General features: G+C 50.4%; 1 protein-coding gene across 1 annotated transcript; it reads right to left on the bottom strand.

Moving 5' to 3' along the window:
• Nucleotides 1-3,456: 3,456 nt before the first annotated feature.
• On the bottom strand, nt 3,457-18,848 carry LOC136577140 (uncharacterized). Its single transcript, XM_066576898.1, has 8 exons — nt 18,747-18,848; nt 18,245-18,304; nt 18,102-18,156; nt 13,560-13,749; nt 6,716-6,801; nt 6,393-6,438; nt 5,945-6,008; nt 3,457-3,707 (listed from the first exon to the last, which is right to left on the bottom strand). The coding sequence occupies exons 1-8, from the start codon at nt 18,840-18,842 to the stop codon at nt 3,576-3,578; spliced, it is 729 nt and encodes a 242-aa protein (XP_066432995.1). The 5' UTR covers nt 18,843-18,848; the 3' UTR covers nt 3,457-3,575.
• Nucleotides 18,849-19,375: the final 527 nt, after the last annotated feature.

Raw genomic sequence — 19,375 nt, 5'->3', positions numbered from 1 at the left:
AAAAAAATGTTTTTTGCGCTTTCTTTTAAAGGGACGCTGAAACGCTGCAGGCCGCCATCTTGGCTGAACAAAGCCAACTATTAACGAGGCATAGAACATCGATTAGGCTAAAGTGGCAGCAATGGTGGTCAAGGGTGCAATAACCGCTCACTACTGCCTTTAACTGCACGTTTTTATACAATGGGGCTCATCATTTGTGCTAGTAGGAAAACTGGACTTATTGCCCATGACAGCAACCAATCACAGCGCAGCCTATAGAGGTTATCAGATCCTTCTGTGATTGTTGGGGGTCCAACTCCTAGTACCCTACCACTCTGCTTTATGAAGGGCCTACAGCGCTGTACATCTGCTTGTGGCTGTGAGTGGGACAGAGCTGTAATACCAGGCACTGCCACTATCAGATGTACAGCACTGTGCCTGGTGAACAATAATATAGATGGCGCTACAGCCGTTTCATAAAGCTGCTCTGATTGGTTGCATCCTTCTATTAGACAGTACTGATAAATTGGTGTCTCTCCATGGTCCTGGATTAGGACTTCCTGCTCTTTTTTTCTATCTTCCTGCAAGAGAACAACCACTTATATAAACAGATTGAAATTAATGTGTTTTTTTATGCTTGTGAGCTCCATCCATATCGACCCAAAGTCCCCCATAGCAGTGGGGCCTTACATACAAGTAGCAAATGATGGCTGCTGCCAACCACACCGATGCAGAGGCTGGCAGCAGCCATCATACTCATCAGATGGCAGTGCCAGCTGGAGCAGCCCGGTAAGCCAGAGACAAGCATAGGCTGCCTTACTGCATACAAGGGGGAACGTGGAGGCGCTACTACTGTGAGGGGGTCACGAAGGCGCACTACCACTGTGAGGGGGTCACGAAGGCGCACTACCACTGTGAGGGGGCACAAATGGCACGGCCCCGCATCAGACTAGTCGCCATCGCACTCTACGGCACTACAAAGAGCTCTCCCTTTTACAGTGTTTGACAGTTGGGAAGCGTGATAGAAATGTGTCATGTGACCATCTCTGCGCTTCGCTTTCAAGGCCACCTTCATATTTGGTGTAACCACTGCAGGCATTCTGCGACTACACAGCTGCAGTGACTCTTAGGAGGATTTAGTCCTTGTAGGGTAGGAATCTATTGCATACAGACAAGTGATGGAGATTCAGGATCTGCAGCGGTTTCCAAGGGCGCCGCTGATCTCGGTGCAGAAACTTTCCACGCCAGGTGAAGGAGATTTGTGAGCTCTCATCCCCATGGCGCGGCAGCACATCATGCAGGATGGCTGTGGCAACCTGTGCCAGCATTCATGGCATATGTGAAGGCAACTCCTCCAGCGCCGCAGTACAAGCCCCTCACACATGCCGTCGGCAAAAACACCGCGGTTTCTACTGCAACGTTCTGACACGATTTTATGCTGTTCTCGGACGCAGGTTCCTGCCTCTGACTGCGGGTTTTAGCGCACTCCATCATTGTGATAGGGATGAGGTGCGCTAAAAGCAGCAAAATAGAGCAGACAGCACTCGAAAATAGTTTTATCGCAGCAGTCCAAATGCCATGGGAATTGCGGTAAAAAAAAAATGGGTGTTTGAGTGGCCCCAGGGTGTCCTAGGATTCTTGACCTGTCCCGCCGGGGGGGGGGGAGAAGATCAGTACAGAATGCTGTTAAGTACTTGCCTTCAGCGTGGATTGAGAGTGTTTCCCCTTCCCACAGACCGCAACCATGGACTGGCTCACTCTCAGGGCGCGGTCACACGAGCATAGGCGTACTTACGTTCGCACGTTCGCAGCGTTTAATCGTCGGAAAGAACGTTTTTCGGCGATCACGACCAGAGCTAGAAAGCGTATTATCGTTTGTTCCTACTTTGCAAACTATCTTTTCGGCCATCGAATATGCGTTGGCGCGTATTTTGGTCGCGTATGTTCTGTCTTTTTTTTCGGGTTGCCGTTTTTACGCGCCATAAAATCGCCCGTGCGAACAAATACATTGGAAACCAACGCCTCAGATGGTCACGTTTATACGATTGGGCGCAAAAACGCGCCGTTTATGCGCTCGTGTGAACGCACCCTCACGGTGTAGTACACAGCGCTAAAAGCCCATCATCTATTTGGTCAATCACATCTGTGTATTACGTACTTGAAAGAAGCATGTCCTATTCTGGGGAGTAATATATACCAATATGGCTAATGGGGGTACCTGGGACACATCTGCCAGTGTGGCGGGCCGCTGCTGCAGTAATAGCCCCCTCTGTCGGGCAGAACAGCACTATTACACGATCACTAGTGCTTATGTCTTCCTGCCAATTGCGGGGCTACAGGGTCAGCCCAATTAGCACTATTACGTAAGCATTAGCACCATATGATAGCACAAGCAGCTGCCGCTAGCACCTGTGAGGACACCTTAAGGGCGCTATTACTAGCGGCAGCCACTAGTGCTCACATTTTCCCAACAATTGCTGGGTTGCGCCAGGCAGTCAGCACTACTACAGCTTGTTAACAGCAGCCCAAGAAAGCGTTAACAGGGGCCGGCTCACCTATAGAACGACAATCGCCTCCAGGCTGGTTGTATTCTATAGATTAGTCAGGGGTGCGCTAACATATCATGGACCCCTTTACCCCGCTCCAATCCTCTTCAGGACTGCTGGTCATGGCTCGGCTGCATTGCTGGGGTTTTTAAGGATGCGTTCACACATAGCAGAAATGTTGCAGAATTGCACAAAAGTGCAGCACTTCCTCACTGAGAACCGCAGCACTGATGTGGATGCTGGGGCGGATCCGCAAGTACAAAATATACTTAAAGCGCCACCCACTGCCTGCACTAGGAACTGCTACTGAGTGAACCTCCGCATCACCTGAATAGAATCACATGATTTTGGTCAGGTGATGCAGGAGTGCGCTCAGTATTGGTTCCTAGTGAAGGCAGTAAGCGTCACTTTGTAAAGTATCAGTTGTGACACTTGACACGTTTTTGATGTGGAGCCACAACTTTTCCGCTATGTGTGAATGTGGGTTTTTGCAAAACTAAACTACTGCTGGCCTGTGCTCAGGATAAGTTAGGGTCAATCGCTCAGGATCACTGCCGATCAGCTGATTAAAGAGGCCATGGTGCTCAGGTGAGCCTCTTCTCAGGTGTATGACATCACGTCTATCAGTCACATGACCTGAGAGCAGCTCTGTAATATTCACCTGACTGAGATTGTGTGCCAATACTAGGTACAGCTCAGTCAGCTGATTGTTGGCGATCCTGAGCAGAAGACGCCAGCCGATCAACTATTGCTGACCCATCCTAAGGATCGGTCATCAATAGTTTTTTCCCAGAAAGCCCCCTTTAAGTGACCCATCTATACATTGCTAGCAGCCAGGATGTGGCATTAATGCCACAGCTGCTGGCACCCCCTGTTATAGCGCAGAGCTGCTAATTAAAGACAATTCAACAAGTCATTTATTTGCCACTTTATGTAGAAATACATTAAAACAACAACGCGGTGCGACAGCGGAGAGTCGCCACAAAACCAGCCACTTGTATTAATTTGTAATAAAAAAAATAATGAATCAGTCGGCCCGAGATCCGTCGCTCAGAAGTTGATGGGTATCGGACTGCGTTCCTGCTTCCCCAGCGGAGAGTGGATGACGGCTGGGCGGACGGACTGCAGGACTTTCTGGGAGTCCACCTGACCGGACGCCATCTGATCCAGGAGCTCATCCACCTGCAAGAGACAAGTGCTGACATCACACAGATGGTCGCGGTTATGTTCACCATATTTTTGTACGATGCTATTTTTTTAAAGCCCTGGCTACATTAAAAAAACAAAAACCCCCCACAAAAATAATTAAACAAATTACCTAACAAGCGCTGTCCGCTCCGTCGCACGTCTCCTCCTGAAGCTCCGGCACTTGTTTGTAGTCTTCAGCCAGCGCTTCCTGGTCAGGGGGTTCAAAAACGCCGCCTCCAGAAAGGGCTGGCTCTGATTGGTGCTTGAGCGCTGTGACTAAGCCAATCCCTGCAGCGCCCAAGAGCCAATCCCTGCAGCGCCCAAGAGCCAATCCCTGCAGCGCCCAAGAGCCAATCCCTGCAGCGCCCAAGAGCCAATCCCTGCAGCGTTCTATGAATCAATCAGAGCCATCACATTGAATGGAACCAGGAAGCACTGGCTGAAGACTACAGAGAAGTGCTGCAAAACTGCTGGAGGAGAAGTGCGGCGGAGCGGACAGCGCCTGTTATGTAAGGCATTGTTTTTTTTTTAATTTAGCCATGGCTTATTTTCAGGGTGGGGTTTATATTCCAAGTGCCCCCAAAAATCCAGGCTAAGGCTGCATTCCCACGAACGTATATCGGCTCGGTTTTCACACCGAGCCGATATACGTCGTCTTCATCTGCAGGGGGGGGGGGGGGAATGGAAGAGCCAGGAGCAGGAACTGAGCTCCCTCCCCTCACTGCCTCCTCTCCACCCTCTGCACTATTTGCAATGAAAGGAGGTGGGGTGGGGGTGGGGCTAAGTTCCAAGAATTAGCCCCACCCTGTCCCGCCTCTCCCTATTTCAAATAGTGCAGAGGGGCGGAGAGGATGCAGAGAGGGGGTGGGAGCTCAGTTCCTGCTCCTGGCTCTTCCATCCCCCCCCCCCGCAGATGAGGACGACGTATATCGGCGCGGCGTGAAAACTGAGCCGATATATGTTCGTCTGAATCCAGCCTGAAGAGCACTACAAAGTCCCACAACTTTGTAGCGCGAGAAACTGCAGCGATACAGCACAGAGCACAGTGGCCGAAATATGGGGATGTGTCAGTGGGCTTAAGCCCCATTTCTCTGATACGTAGCGCCAAATCCTCTGCATAGACAGTTACACAAAATTCTGCTACCACCACTAGGGGGAGCTCACTGGTAGCAGGATAACAAGCCAATGATATCATGCAAGGGCCCTTTTAGATGATTGAATGAGCGAGTGACGTCATCATTCGCTTCTTCATGCGGCTGTTTATACAGCAGATACATCGTTGGCTCCGTCAAACAAGAAATCATCAGTCTTTCCCATTCGCTGTATAAGAGCAGCGTACTTTGAGCGTATGCGCCAAACACACGGGGTGGTGCAAAATCACAGCGCTATTGTGTGTGTATCTGCATTTTACGGAACCTTTCGTGCAGACAGACCGTTCACATCGGAGTGGGAAACAGCCGCGCATTCGTTAAAAGGCCATTTAGCCTAGTTAGTCCCCGGAGCTCTTCTCCCCACAACTGCGCAAGTCTCAGGAGCGCAATAGACTCCTATGAAGCCTTTATAGAGCATGCTGTGTTTTTTTTTTTAATGTGCAAGAAATGCGCGCAGAAGTAAAGAGGAGAGTGGCCCTATTGAAAACAATGGGCTCTAGTCTCTGCGTACGCAGATTTTGCACACATCAGTATGCCCATGTGAAAGCGCCCCAAGTGAAAGAGCGTCTGTAAAAGTCTGATCCATCAAAGTAACACATTATTCACCCCGCACGGTGAACGGCGGCCAAAAAAAATTAACACCGGAAATGTGCCTTTTTTGGTTATTCTGTCTCAAAGTACCATTGAAAAGTGCAACTCGTCCTGCAAAAAACGGGCCCTCATACAGTGACTGACAGGTAAAAAAAAAGGGCTACGATTTTCTAAAACGACAAAAAAAAAAAAAAAAGCTGTCACTAAGGGGTTAAAAAACGTGAACATGAGCCGTGCGGCTAGTATTCATGTTACCGGTGGAATCAGCAGGTTTTAATGTTACAGAAACTTATTAATTACTTGCTGTTACGAATATTTTGAAAACATTTGTTGCAGTGTCATCGATCACCTTCTCCTGTTTGAACGATTCACTGCGTCTAAAAGCACCTTAATTGTTGTGGATTTGGGACGGTTTATCACAAAATCATTTAACTCTTGGAACGTAAAACATTCCCATTACACATAGTAGTAGATGACCCCCATCCTCACCCGTCGGGCGTACTCTGGATCCTCTTTGGGCTGGAACCGTCCTGAACTCTGGGTGCAGGATGCCCTGCAGAGAGAAGACACTCAGGTGATGGACCCACACGACAGGGGGTAGAGACATGGGGCAGACCCAGGTGATGGGCCCACAAGGCAGGGGGGGGAAGGGGGAGCCATGGGGCAGCCCCAGGTGATGGGCCCACAAGGCGGGGGGGGGGGCTGTGGGGCAGACCCAGGTGATGGGCCCACAAGACAGGGGGGGATGGGAGACCCATGGGACAGACCCAGGTGATGGGCCCACACGGCAGGGGGGAGAGCCATGGGACAGACCCAGGTGATGGGCCCACACGGCAGGGGGGAGAGCCATGGGACAGACCCAGGTGATGGGCCCACACGGCAGGGGGGAGAGCCATGGGACAGACCCAGGTGATGGGCCCACACGACCCACACTCACCTCACGGCTCTCGTCTTCTGCAGGTCTGTGTTGGCGCAAGATTTATCTAGAAAATAGAAGTTAACGTTATTCACCATTTGCAACCCCAAAACTGACCAAGTCTATTCCGCCATTTCTTGGTTCCTACAGAGGTAGCTGATCCCGAGTGCCAGCCCTGATGGGCAATGTAAGGTCCCCCATTAGTAACTGCACCCCAAGATGCTGCAAAATGAATCATATACTGTGACATCAACATCATCCTGCTCCCTCTGTGTCAGTCTTAACTTTATGCTGGCATTTTATTCATGAACAGGGTTGTACACATTGTAAGGCTTTCTGGGTACCTTCATCCTTCCACTGAGCGGTGGTGACGGTACTTGTACCTTGCACCGCTGACTTCTGCTGAAGACGGACGTCCTTCTCTTGGTTTCTGTAACCATAAAGAGGACATGAAAGCAATGTGAGCAGACGAGGAGCACATAATGGAAAGTTCTAAGAAACAATCTTTCACCATTTTCACAATCTCTGCTTGCTGTAAGTGAATGACAATATCATCATGCAGAGGGTAAAGTGCTCCTCCAGTTTTGGGACAGCATTCTGTCCCTGGCTCAGAGGAGACATCTTATCTGTAGATCATCTTGGCTCTTCCTCCATTCTGCCAGTTCTGGGCACTTTTTCCTGGCAGCCAAGCTGGCTACCCCCATACTCTGCACTGCTATGCGAGCGGCCAGCGCTGATCAAGTGAGCTGCACTGGCCAATCACAGGGCAGGCAAATAGCGTATTTGCAGTCCTATCAATGCACTGTGTGCGATTAGGTCTAAAGTTGGTGGTGGCCATCTCAGTTGTTCAGAAATGGCACCTAAAACCAATGGAGCGGAGAGACCGCCAAGAAGATAGACAAGTAATCTCGCCTCCACCCTCAGGACAATTGTGTCCCAGAACTAGACGGTCGCTTTAAAAGCCTAACATTTCTCACAGCTGAGGGTTTGTTACACGTGTTCAGTCCAGCCGATGGCACAGGATGGCTATGAGTGGCCCACTGTGGTGGGTTGGCCATTTACTGCACTGGGAAGATTCCCATTGGGCTGGCTGCTGCACTTCATTATATACGGGGCTGGCCGCGGTCAGCAACAACTTAACTACATGCGGACGGTCCTGTGTGTAAGAACCGGAGCGGCCGCCTGCCCAACAAATCCCGTGATTGTGAAGTAAGAGGCAGGAGCTCGGAGGTCAGCACTTATGGTTCAGCCGTTGTATCTCCAAGTTGTAGGAGAGTCACTGTGGAGGAGAGGCAATTGGGAGCCATGCTGGCTGAGTCTAAGCCAACAAGCCACCTAGAGAGCTCAACTGTTGATTCCCAACACTTATCCTGATCCCACAAGCCTTCAGCCTACCTGGCGCTCCAACTCGGTCCCGGGAGCTCCTGGACACTAGCTACCACTCTGAGACAGTTTGGTGCAGCTATATCCCGTCGCTAGGACAAAATTGGCTGCACTGCCAGCAGACCCTTGGTCCATGAGGACACCATGGCCCAAGAAGACACCATGGCCCAGCCAATAGACAAGCTGATGCAGGCAGTGCACAGTGCTAGAGCGCCTGCAGTGCTTTGCATATACTCCACAGCAGGAACAGCGTGTAATGTGTCCGCAGACACTGCCGGCAGCAGCCAAGACAAACCCAAGCTCTTTTAGTGAGAACGTGATGGCGCCACAGGTTTCCACACACTGCAGGATCTGTCCTAGCTCCCATATCTGACTACTGCTACAGTCTCATTGCAAAACCTCACTGTCCACTCATGCAATGCAGTTCGGAGGAATGCGAGAGGACATTATCATATGGCATGACTTGGAAAAAGTAATGGAGCGTACTAGTGAGGTGGAACAGAGGAAGGGAGGAGGGGGGGGGGGGCTCGTTAGAGGACCAAGTTGTGCAGAACACTAGTTTGCAAGGAGTTTGTGTAACTTCCTCCTTACAGGCAAAAAACGGTGGAGAAGTGGCTGTGCCGATGCAATATTAGGACAGTGGGGGTTCCAGAAGAGCCCGAGGGCGCAGATCGTACTGCTTTCTTCAAAAAATGGCTCCTGGCTAAAGTCAGAAAAGAGATTCTTACCCAATTATGTGCCATAGAGTGCGCACCACATACCAACCAGAGTCATCTATCTCGCCCGGCTGTCATCAAGTTACTACATTACCAAGATAGGGATATCATTTTGCGTAAACCTTGAGAGCGTGCAGATCTTAGTGGATCTAAAGCTTCTGAGATGGAGAGCAAAGTTTATGGATGTCAAGAAAAGGCTTTGAGATTTGCAGGTATCTTACAGTAGCGTCTCGTAGGGTGACCCCAGACGCAGGGCATACGTTGAGGAGCTGGGAGGGCAAGATGGACACTGATCATGGTGGCATGCTCCTTTCTGGAGGGGGACACAGCCTCGGCCAGGGCAACGCTGGGTCTGTTCTGGACACCCCTCGGAGAGGGATGCCTAATAACTTTGCAAACAGGTATAGGGGTTGTCACAGGTGACGCCACCATTCTGTTACCCACCAGAAAGACCCTTGGCAGTAAATAATTGAGCTGCAGACAGGAGTAATGTACCTCAGGTCCCTGCGAACGGTCAAGGCCTGAGAAAACATTACTTTGCTTAATCAATAGGTGAAAGGCACAGTTTACACAGAACGGACATGCAGGCAAACAATATTATAGTACCTCTACAGGGTGATCCCTAGGCACAGGACAGCTGTGTAGGAACAGCAGGATCAAAGTTCCTCTACACGGTGATCCCGAGGCACAAGACAGCCATGTAGGAACAATAGGATTAAAGTCCCTTTATGTGGTGATCTTGAGGCACAGGACAACCATGTCTTCTGCATGAGGATTTGGCCTCAACTCACCACCAACACGCTCTCTCTCTCTTTGGGGCTCACTCCTCCACTATCACTGGCAAACAGATCAGGAACTGTTCTTCCTCACCTCCATTCTTCACCACATGGGAGTTGGAGGTACCTTCATGTGGCCGGCACTCTCAATGGAACTCCCAGAATTGAGAAAGCAAAAAGGTCTCGACACACCCCAGGCACTCATTTATATTTTCACTCCTACTACATGACAAGACAACTGATACATTGCAAGCATCTCCCAGTCTCTTGCAGACACTTAACTCTTCATTTGCTGCAGCTGTGCAATACACTACAGAATGACAAGACACTTACACAATGCACCTACAAAAGACAGACATGCATGACACTTATGGAGGGGCCAGCAACAGACTTCTGGCCACTACATTACTCTCTGATGTACCCGCAAAGTTGAGAATAGCTGCTTTGGGGGTAACTTTTTTTTTTGAGAGCCAAAAGACTGCTTTAATGTGGCTTAATCATCATGAGACAGCTTGGCTGGAAGGACTAGGAGTGGGACAGGTCTAGGTTAGTCACGGGACAGAATATTTACATTCTATTCTATCTAGCTGAAAGATGTACTCTCTGCTGACATACATCCTCTCCGGGACTTCGCCATAGGAGGGGCACTTCTGATTAGAGGCAGTAGAAGCTCTTTGCTGGGCTTTTCTCCTTGGTTCTGTGCAGGTTGCCACATGGAAGGTGAGGACAGCCCCTTTGTCAGCGTTCTGCAAGAGTACTTTACCTTGCTCATTGCGTTGAACGGTCCTCTTTATGCCAATCCCGGTAGCCCTAATATGCTTTTATTTCCACCATGGCCAGGTCTACCTATAATAAGATGAAATGTAGGGGGGACGGCAAACGCCACAAACGACATGCTATATCTGCAGCAGTATCAGCTCCCCAGTATCTGCCTATAGGAGACCCATCTCCCTGCAGACAGAACACTTATTGCAGATGTTGGAGTATGATTGCCACTTCTATACTCCAGAGGTGCGGGTGTCTTAGACCATTTTAATATTTGCAAGTGGAGCTTTCTGTGGACAATATATGCTTACTATGTAGAGTGTACAGATAATGGTCACTGCCCCTTGTATATTCCTTCCGATTATGGGAAAAAGTGCCACCCCCATCCCCACTCCCAGTCTGGGCCACCATGAAGTTATACCTCTGGGGAGTTTTCATGCAGCCCATTAGTCCGATTCCCGTCAACTTGACTCTAAAGTGTTGCGAGCTCTTGGTGATGCCGAGGCCACTTACATGTAACCCTAATTGAGACACCCATAGTCTGTTCCAGGCTGCACAAGAAGTAGCTAATCATACTGAGCTGCATAAAAAACGGTGTGCAAGAGACAACTTGCAATAGACGTATTTTGAGAAGGCAAAAAAGCAGGACATTTGTGGTTTTTAATAGCGCAAGTCCATAGGGGTCCTCATGTCTCTGGGATTTATTTAGTGCCAACACCCTTGGTATGTTGCAACTTTTCCAAAGCTTCCATGAAAGGATACAAACTTCTAAAGTAAACCCAACAGATGGGCATATTGAGGAATTCTTGGCAGAGTTAACCATTTCTGCCCTCTCCTCCAAAGAAGTGGAACACTTAGATGAGCCATTGACACTGGGAGAACTAGAAGAGGCCCCAGGGACCATGGTGGACAGGTCCCTCAGGATGGATGGTCTACCGTCCGAGGTGTGCAAACACTACAGAGGTGGTCTTGTGCCCCAGCTTTTGAAAGTGTGTGAATACTCTACCTAGTCTGGTACATTGTACCCCTCTATGTGGGAAGCCATTATAATGGTGGTTATAAACCTTGGTAGAAACCCAGAGCCTGCAGCTTCCTATCCGCCAACTTCCATAACAATGGACATAAAACTTAGGAAAAGTGTTAGTGGACAGGCCGGTCGGTGCGCTCACATCTTCATTACATCCAGACCAACCCGGATTTATGCCATCTAAGGCCACTTCTATTCGGTGATTATTTCTTAATACATAAGTTAAGCCTGGTGATGTTGGATCCACGGCCATATTTTCGTCACAAGCCGCCAAGGCTTTTGACAGTGTGGAATGGAGGTGCCCATGGCACGTCTTGAAGAGTATGGGTTTTGGGCCAATCTTTTGTCCTGGGTGCAGTGGCTCTTTACATCCCCCACTGCTCAGATACGGGTAAATGGAGAGCTTTCTAGACCACTCAAACTATATCGGAGCACTAGGCAGGGGTGTCCATCGTCACCCTTGCTCTTTGCCATAGCTATAGAACCGGCTGTAGCCATTCGTTCCACCTCTGAGATAAGAGGCATTGTATATGGCAGCAGAGGAAACATTGGCTTTATATGCCAACGAAGCAGTCCAGTATTAAATTAGTAATAAGGCTGGGTTCACACGGGGCGCATTCCCGTCGGAAATCTCGCGGTTTGGCCACTGCAAAAACCGCGAGATTTCCGCCGGGAGAACCACCGCGGAAAAAGCCACGTCTGCTTTGAAGCGGTCCGGCCGCTCGCTTTTCCGTTGCGGACGGCGCTCCATAGAGGAGAGCGCGGCCGCGACGAAAGTAAACAAAAAAGTAAATAGACATGCTGCATCTTTTGAAACCCGCAGCCGCGGTTTCAGCCGGATTTACCGCAGCGGATTAGCCGTCCCGTGTGGACGAGATTTCTGAGAAATCTCATCCACATGGCTGGCTAAGCCTGAGATTAGCGGCCGCGGGCGGATTTGCCGCGGCGAAATTCCGCGCGGCAACACCGCGGCAAATCCGCCCTGTGTGAACCCAGCCTAAGACTCCAAAGGGCAAAAGATGAGCGAGCATTGACTGTCAGGGATGAGTGGGGACTAGATAGACCCGATGGGAGGCGAACAGTGGCAGGATATATGACAAGGGATTCCTTGCTTTCCCTTAAGTGGATCTCAGCGGTTATCCCAGCACCATCCTGTGCAGCGGGTATATAACACACCGCTTTTGCTACGTAAAGTAGATAATTGGTTTATGATCATTTGCTGGGACTCCTGCAGACCCCCCTGTTGATGTATTTGCATGTACAATAAGCAGTGAATAGAACCCACTGACTTCAATGGGTTAATTCACATGCGCATATTCTGCGTGCGCATTTTAGCCGCACAAAACCAAAAGAGCATGTTCTATCTTTTTGCCTTTTTAAGGCCCATTTACACAGGACTACTGTTGTTCAGAGTTGTTCAAATACCCGTGCTTCCGCGGGGGGGTTGAACGATAGTTGTCCCATGAAGGCCCTTTTACATGCAAATATATTCTTTCAAACAATTGAAAGTTTGAGAGTTTTAGCGATCTTTGTGCATAAAGTGTTCACAGCCATTAATAGTCATTAACATCATTGTCTTCATTTGCATGTAAATGGGGCCTCCAGGAGCTGTTTGCAGAGCTCAGCTTGTGATTAGTCACACACCCACAGCTGCATTGTTCTCAGTGGGGCTGCTGAAAGAATACAATGTAATCGCCACCTCCCATGAAGAACACAGCATGCGGTCTGTTGAGAGACTATCTCCCTGCAGCTTAAAGATAGATTGTAAGCTCACCTTAAAATCTTCGTTCAGATGAAAAGTTCACGATGGCAACTTTTACATGTAACGATTATTACTCATCTGTGGCCATTTGAACGAATTTTTTAGCAATAATCGTTGCGTGTAAATGGTCCTTAAGTGCATGCCGAGACCAATTAGACAAATTAGCTATTTCAATGCAAGTTTGTGTCCCGAGCGCTTAAACACATACCTTGTGGGCAGAAAGGTTACAGTAAAATACTCTGATAAGCCCGCATTAAAGCCTCATTCACAGGCGTGCGGTCCTGCACATACATCCGTGTTACGCCGGCCTAAGGGTACGTTCACATGGCGGAAATGTGGAAATGTGCAAAATTCTGCCTCTAGACTGCTACAGAATTTGCAGCTTTCTGCCGCAGTTTTTGCCATGGATCTGCACGCAGATTCAGCCCTGTCAATGGAAAGTGCAGAAACCCCACGCGCTTCGCTCGTAACGTGTGAGGAGGAGTCATAAGATTGCACACTTCTGAGGAGGACCTTCCTGAACTCCAGACTGATACATTGTAACAAACCATCAGGACCAGAGAGCGATCTGTGCTACAGGATTGTCTAGACTGATACAATGTAACAAATCCTCAGCTGTGTTTATAATACACACGTCACCACCCAGGCACCCGCTGCCAAGGACAGGAGGTGCCAAGGTTATTTCCAGTAATCTGGGACCCTAGCCGTCTTGACGTTGGATAATCAGAACTTGACTGATATCTTGAGGCGTCTCCTCACCTTTCCATGCATTCTCCACAGACCAGGTTGTCTGTAAGCCCCGGGGGTGTGGGTTTAGAGGAGGGGACCAGGTGCAGGGGGACGAACAAGCCGTGGGTGGAAACGCAGGCATGACCGCATCGCAGAGACAGCTGAAACCAGCGAGCAGTAGTCAGCTCCTGTCCATGGATCACACACCAGCCCCTGGCCACTGCAAGACAAGAGGGGAAACTCCAAACTTTATTAGACTCTTCTCTGCCTGGTGACAACCAATATGGCCGCCACCACGGCTCCAGCAGGGGCTGTCACTCTGCATCCGGTGATCTATCCCAAGTAAATGTCCCGCCTCCATGGCAGAAGTGTTCCCACCCCCGAGGAGTCAGCTGGTCTGACTGCATCGTCACCGCTCTCATGTAATTACCTGCAATTAGCTGGAAACCTGTAGTGACATCCCGTCGGAGGGATGGCAGGCAGGCAAAGCAGAGGCCATGCGGAGTACTCACCCCCCACCACTCTGCTGCTTTAACCCCTTCAAGCTGAACCCCTTTTAAAAAAATTTTTCCTCCCCACTTTAAGCCCCTTAACTTTTTTTTTACTCTCACATGGCGCTGCGTGAGGTGACCTGTAGTTTGTATTGGTACCACTTTGAGGCACATGACACTTAATTGTTTTTCATTCAATTTTTACGTGGAGGTGGAAGTGGAGGGGTTGTGAGACCAAAATAAATTCTGGCATTGTGTATTTTTTCGGTGTTCATTGTACGAGTTTTTACTTTTTTTTGATGCAACAACCGGGAAAAGGTAGTTTTTTTTTAACCCTTTCCAATCCAATTTGTATCCGGGTTTTCCTAGGGGGGTTACTCTTTTTCTGCCGTTATACAACGTCGCTATCTGCTGGCTAAAGCCAGTACTGCATGAGGTGACACGTTGAATAGGCTCCAACAGCAGAGAGGCTGGCAATATACAGTAAGAGAACCCCGACGGACGTCTTCCAAGATCGGAGCTGTAAAGCCTTAAATCATAATGTCTTCAGACATCAGACAGTGGATTGGAAAGGGTTAAACTTTTAATTCTTATTTTTTGTGATTAAAAAAACCTTCATTATACTTATTTTTGAACTTGACAGTTTGATAACATATACAGGATAATGGAATACTATAGTATTTGCATTATACTGTAATTTGACAGGTCTCCTATTAAGATGTGTTACAGGCACGACTTAATAGCGCAACATTCACGGCAGCTCCTTGCATCTTCAGAAGGCCCCAGGGTGCCATGAAACCCAGTCAGCACTTTGCAATCTCATCATTGGTGGGGGGACAGTACGGGACATTTAAGTGCCGCCATCAGGATTGACAGGGGCACTTAAATGGTTAACAGTTGTAAGCGGAGTTCCCGTTGATTGCATCTTGTGGGCTGACGTCAGCTTCAAAAGACAGCTGACATCCACCATGTATGAAGTGGTTTGACTTCCCCATATGAGAAGACCAGTACTATGAATGAGGCATTATAGTTGGGGGTCCTATTACAGATTTTGCATTGGGGCCCAGAAGCTTCGCGTTACGCCTCTAGGCATACACTGAGCGCCACGTGACGCCGTACTAGTAGGCCTCTTTCACACGACCGTATGCGTTTTTTACGCTCAGCCCTACACACTGAAGAACTGCAAGAATGAAGACTAGCCATGATCTTAATTAGCGTTTTCTTGGCCATTCACCGGGCGGCTGCGGTGTATTGGCAGCGCGGAAATCCCTCGGTCGGCAGAGATCCTGGGAATGACTGCTAATGCTTTACTAGGGGCCGCTCTCTTAACTCAGTTCAACTCCCTCCCTTACCTTTTTTTCAGCTCCCATAGAAGTTTATGGAGCCTCCAGCGTATCTTGGATAGGGCAAGACCCATCTTTAGCTGCAGCGTATACAATTGGTACCCGTTTTAAGTTGCCGATCCGCCATTTCTCCCAGCGTGATTTTTTTAGGCGCCCAATAATGGTTCATGGGAATGAATACTTTGGAGTCCAACGCTTCAGACGGTCGCGACTTTATGACACGGCTACAAAAGCTGCGTATATATGATCGTGTCAATAAGGCCTAAGTGAGAGTCAGAACTTTGCACTGGAGTTTATCCACCGGCCGGGGCAGCTATGGGGAAGGGGGTGGGGCAAGGTTATCAGTCCTGTCTATTAGATCACCCAGTATCTGTAGATATGATGAAACACATATGGAACATGTTCTACTTCTGTATACAGAGATCATGGAACAGACTGGGGATATTCTAGATGCAGTATTACACCGTCACGTGACCCAGACTGGGGATATTCTAGATGCAGTATTACACCGTCACGTGACCCAGACTGGGGATATTCTAGATGCAGTATTACACCGTCACGTGACCCAGACTGGGGATATTCTAGATGCAGTATTACACCGTCACGTGACCCAGACTGGGGATATTCTAGATGCAGTATTACACCGTCACGTGACCCAGACTGGGGATATTCTAGATGCAGTATTACACCGCCACGTGACCCAGACTGGGGATATTCTAGATGCAGTATTACACCGCCACGTGACCCAGACTGGGGGTATTCTAGATGCAGTATTACACCGCCACGTGACCCAGGCTGGGGATATTCTAGCCGTATCACACCGCCACGTGACCCACGCTGGGGATATTCTAGCCGTATCACACCGCCACGTGACCCACGCTGGGGATATTCTAGCCGTATCACACCGCCACGTGACCCACGCTGGGGATATTCTAGCCGTATCACACCGCCACGTGACCCACGCTGGGGATATTCTAGCCGTATCACACCGCCACGTGACCCACGCTGGGGATATTCTAGCCGTATCACACCGCCACGTGACCCACGCTGGGGATATTCTAGCCGTATCACACCGCCACGTGACCCACGCTGGGGATATTCTAGCCGTATCACACCGCCACGTGACCCACGCTGGGGATATTCTAGCCGTATCACACCGCCACGTGACCCACGCTGGGGATATTCTAGCCGTATCACACCGCCACGTGACCCACGCTGGGGATATTCTAGCCGTATCACACCGCCACGTGACCCACGCTGGGGATATTCTAGCCGTATCACACCGCCACGTGACCCACGCTGGGGATATTCTAGCCGTATCACACCGCCACGTGACCCACGCTGGGGATATTCTAGCCGTATCACACCGCCACGTGACCCACGCTGGGGATATTCTAGCCGTATCACACCGCCACGTGACCCACGCTGGGGATATTCTAGCCGTATCACACCGCCACGTGACCCACGCTGGGGATATTCTAGCCGTATCACACCGCCACGTGACCCACGCTGGGGATATTCTAGCCGTATCACACCGCCACGTGACCCACGCTGGGGATATTCTAGCCGTATCACACCGCCACGTGACCCACGCTGGGGATATTCTAGCCGTATCACACCGCCACGTGACCCACGCTGGGGATATTCTAGCCGTATCACACCGCCACGTGACCCACGCTGGGGATATTCTAGCCGTATCACACCGCCACGTGACCCACGCTGGGGATATTCTAGCCGTATCACACCGCCACGTGACCCACGCTGGGGATATTCTAGCCGTATCACACCGCCACGTGACCCACGCTGGGGATATTCTAGCCGTATCACACCGCCACGTGACCCACACTGGGGATATTCTAGCCGTATCACACCGCCACGTGACCCACACTGGGGATATTCTAGCCGTATCACACCGCCACGTGACCCACACTGGGGATATTCTAGCCGTATCACACCGCCACGTGACCCACACTGGGGATATTCTAGCCGTATCACACCGCCACGTGACCCACACTGGGGATATTCTAGCCGTATCACACCGCCACGTGACCCACACTGGGGATATTCTAGCCGTATCACACCGCCACGTGACCCACACTGGGGATATTCTAGCCGTATCACACCGCCACGTGACCCACACTGGGGATATTCTAGCCGTATCACACCGCCACGTGACCCACACTGGGGATATTCTAGCCGTATCACACCGCCACGTGACCCACACTGGGGATATTCTAGCCGTATCACACCGCCACGTGACCCACACTGGGGATATTCTAGCCGTATCACACCGCCACGTGACCCACACTGGGGATATTCTAGCCGTATCACACCGCCACGTGACCCACACTGGGGATATTCTAGCCGTATCACACCGCCACGTGACCCACACTGGGGATATTCTAGCCGTATCACACCGCCACGTGACCCACACTGGGGATATTCTAGCCGTATCACACCGCCACGTGACCCACACTGGGGATATTCTAGCCGTATCACACCGCCACGTGACCCACACTGGGGATATTCTAGCCGTATCACACCGTCACGTGACCCACACTGGGGATATTATAGCCATCCTGTGACCCACTCCCGCACGCAGCATCACTAACATCCCCCTGCAGTACCCCAGTAATGTCTGACATCACACTGCTATCACGCTGGGCACCCATTACTACTTTAATTCATACACTGCCGGAAAGGCACCCACCCTGGTAAAAGAAGTCAGAGGGTCTCACCTGGCTGTTCATGGGTCACATCCGGTATGTCCAGCAGGGGACTCCGCGGAGAGATCTGTTGCAAGAAACAGCACATTCACACACTGCCAGGGCAGGACAAGATGGGGGGCGCACGAGGAAGAGGGGGTACAGCGGATGCTCACCTGCTCGCGGCTCCCTGCCTGCTTGAAGTGGTCTTGCAGCCTTTGGAGGAGCTCTGTATTCTGTAAAAGAGGAAAGGGTTAAGCTGCGCTGGGTGCAGACCGCTGTGCGACACGAAGGCCGCACGATTGTGAATCTCACACAGTACCTGGCTCTCTACCTCCTTGCATTGCGGATTCTGCACAGTAGGCTACGCCGCCATTGGAGCCGTCGTTGTAGCCAGCGGCGGCCGCACATCGGACACATTCAGATGCATAGAGTCATTCGATGGCGACAGTTACACGACTTTGGACACGTTAGCACTCATCTACAGTCGCCATCATCTGCGGTGATAGGACTGAGGCGTCACTTAACTCCCACATTTATGGCGTACACCGAACCTCGTCCCCAAAACCAGTGACCTCCAGGCCCGACCAATCCCACATGCAACGCTTTACAAACCGCACTGCGGACCGCCGCTGACTTGCGCTCACCGCCTAGCAGGATCTGCCGCGTCCGCCTCACCTTTCCAGCCCCTCGGAGGCCAAGTTTTTTGCAGTACTTCTGCAGCTGCGCCCTCTTCAGGAGATGCAGGGAGGACGGGCTTAAATCCAGCTCCATCACCGGTTCATGCCGCTTACGCATGGCGATAGTCACTGGAATCATAAATCAGCTCTCACCACCTGGGGGACTACAAGACACAGAAGACCTCTAGGCCGCCATGCTGGCACTTCTAGTTCCCCCACCTGGTCCTCGCCGGCCACTCGGGGAGGAGGCGCACAGGGTCCACTTATCTGTTCATTTAATTAGCAGCAGCCAATCAGAAGGTCCCAGTAACGAGGCAATCAGCAACCAACCCACAGACAAGGCAGAGAGGTCAGGGCATGCTGGGAGTTGTAGTTTCATGTTGGCAGTGGACAAGGCGGAGGGGGATTTCTGTAAGACTCTGAAATATGAATACAACTGTCTAACCAGGAAATAACAGAATTAAAGGGGTTTTCTGGGCATTTACTAATGATGGGCGTCCTGAGGGTAGGTGATCAGTGAGGGTCTCCGGACCGCCGCCAATCAGCTGATCCTCAGGCCCGCTGTCTGTGCATTGGGGTCGGTGCCGGAGGTGTAATAGAAGGCATCCTGCTCATTGACATCTATAG

Source organism: Eleutherodactylus coqui, chromosome 8, assembly GCF_035609145.1.
Source record: "Eleutherodactylus coqui strain aEleCoq1 chromosome 8, aEleCoq1.hap1, whole genome shotgun sequence".
NCBI lineage: Eukaryota > Metazoa > Chordata > Amphibia > Anura > Eleutherodactylidae > Eleutherodactylus > Eleutherodactylus coqui.
The sequence above is the reverse complement of the archived record's forward strand: the minus strand, read 5'-3'. Positions and strand labels throughout refer to the sequence as shown.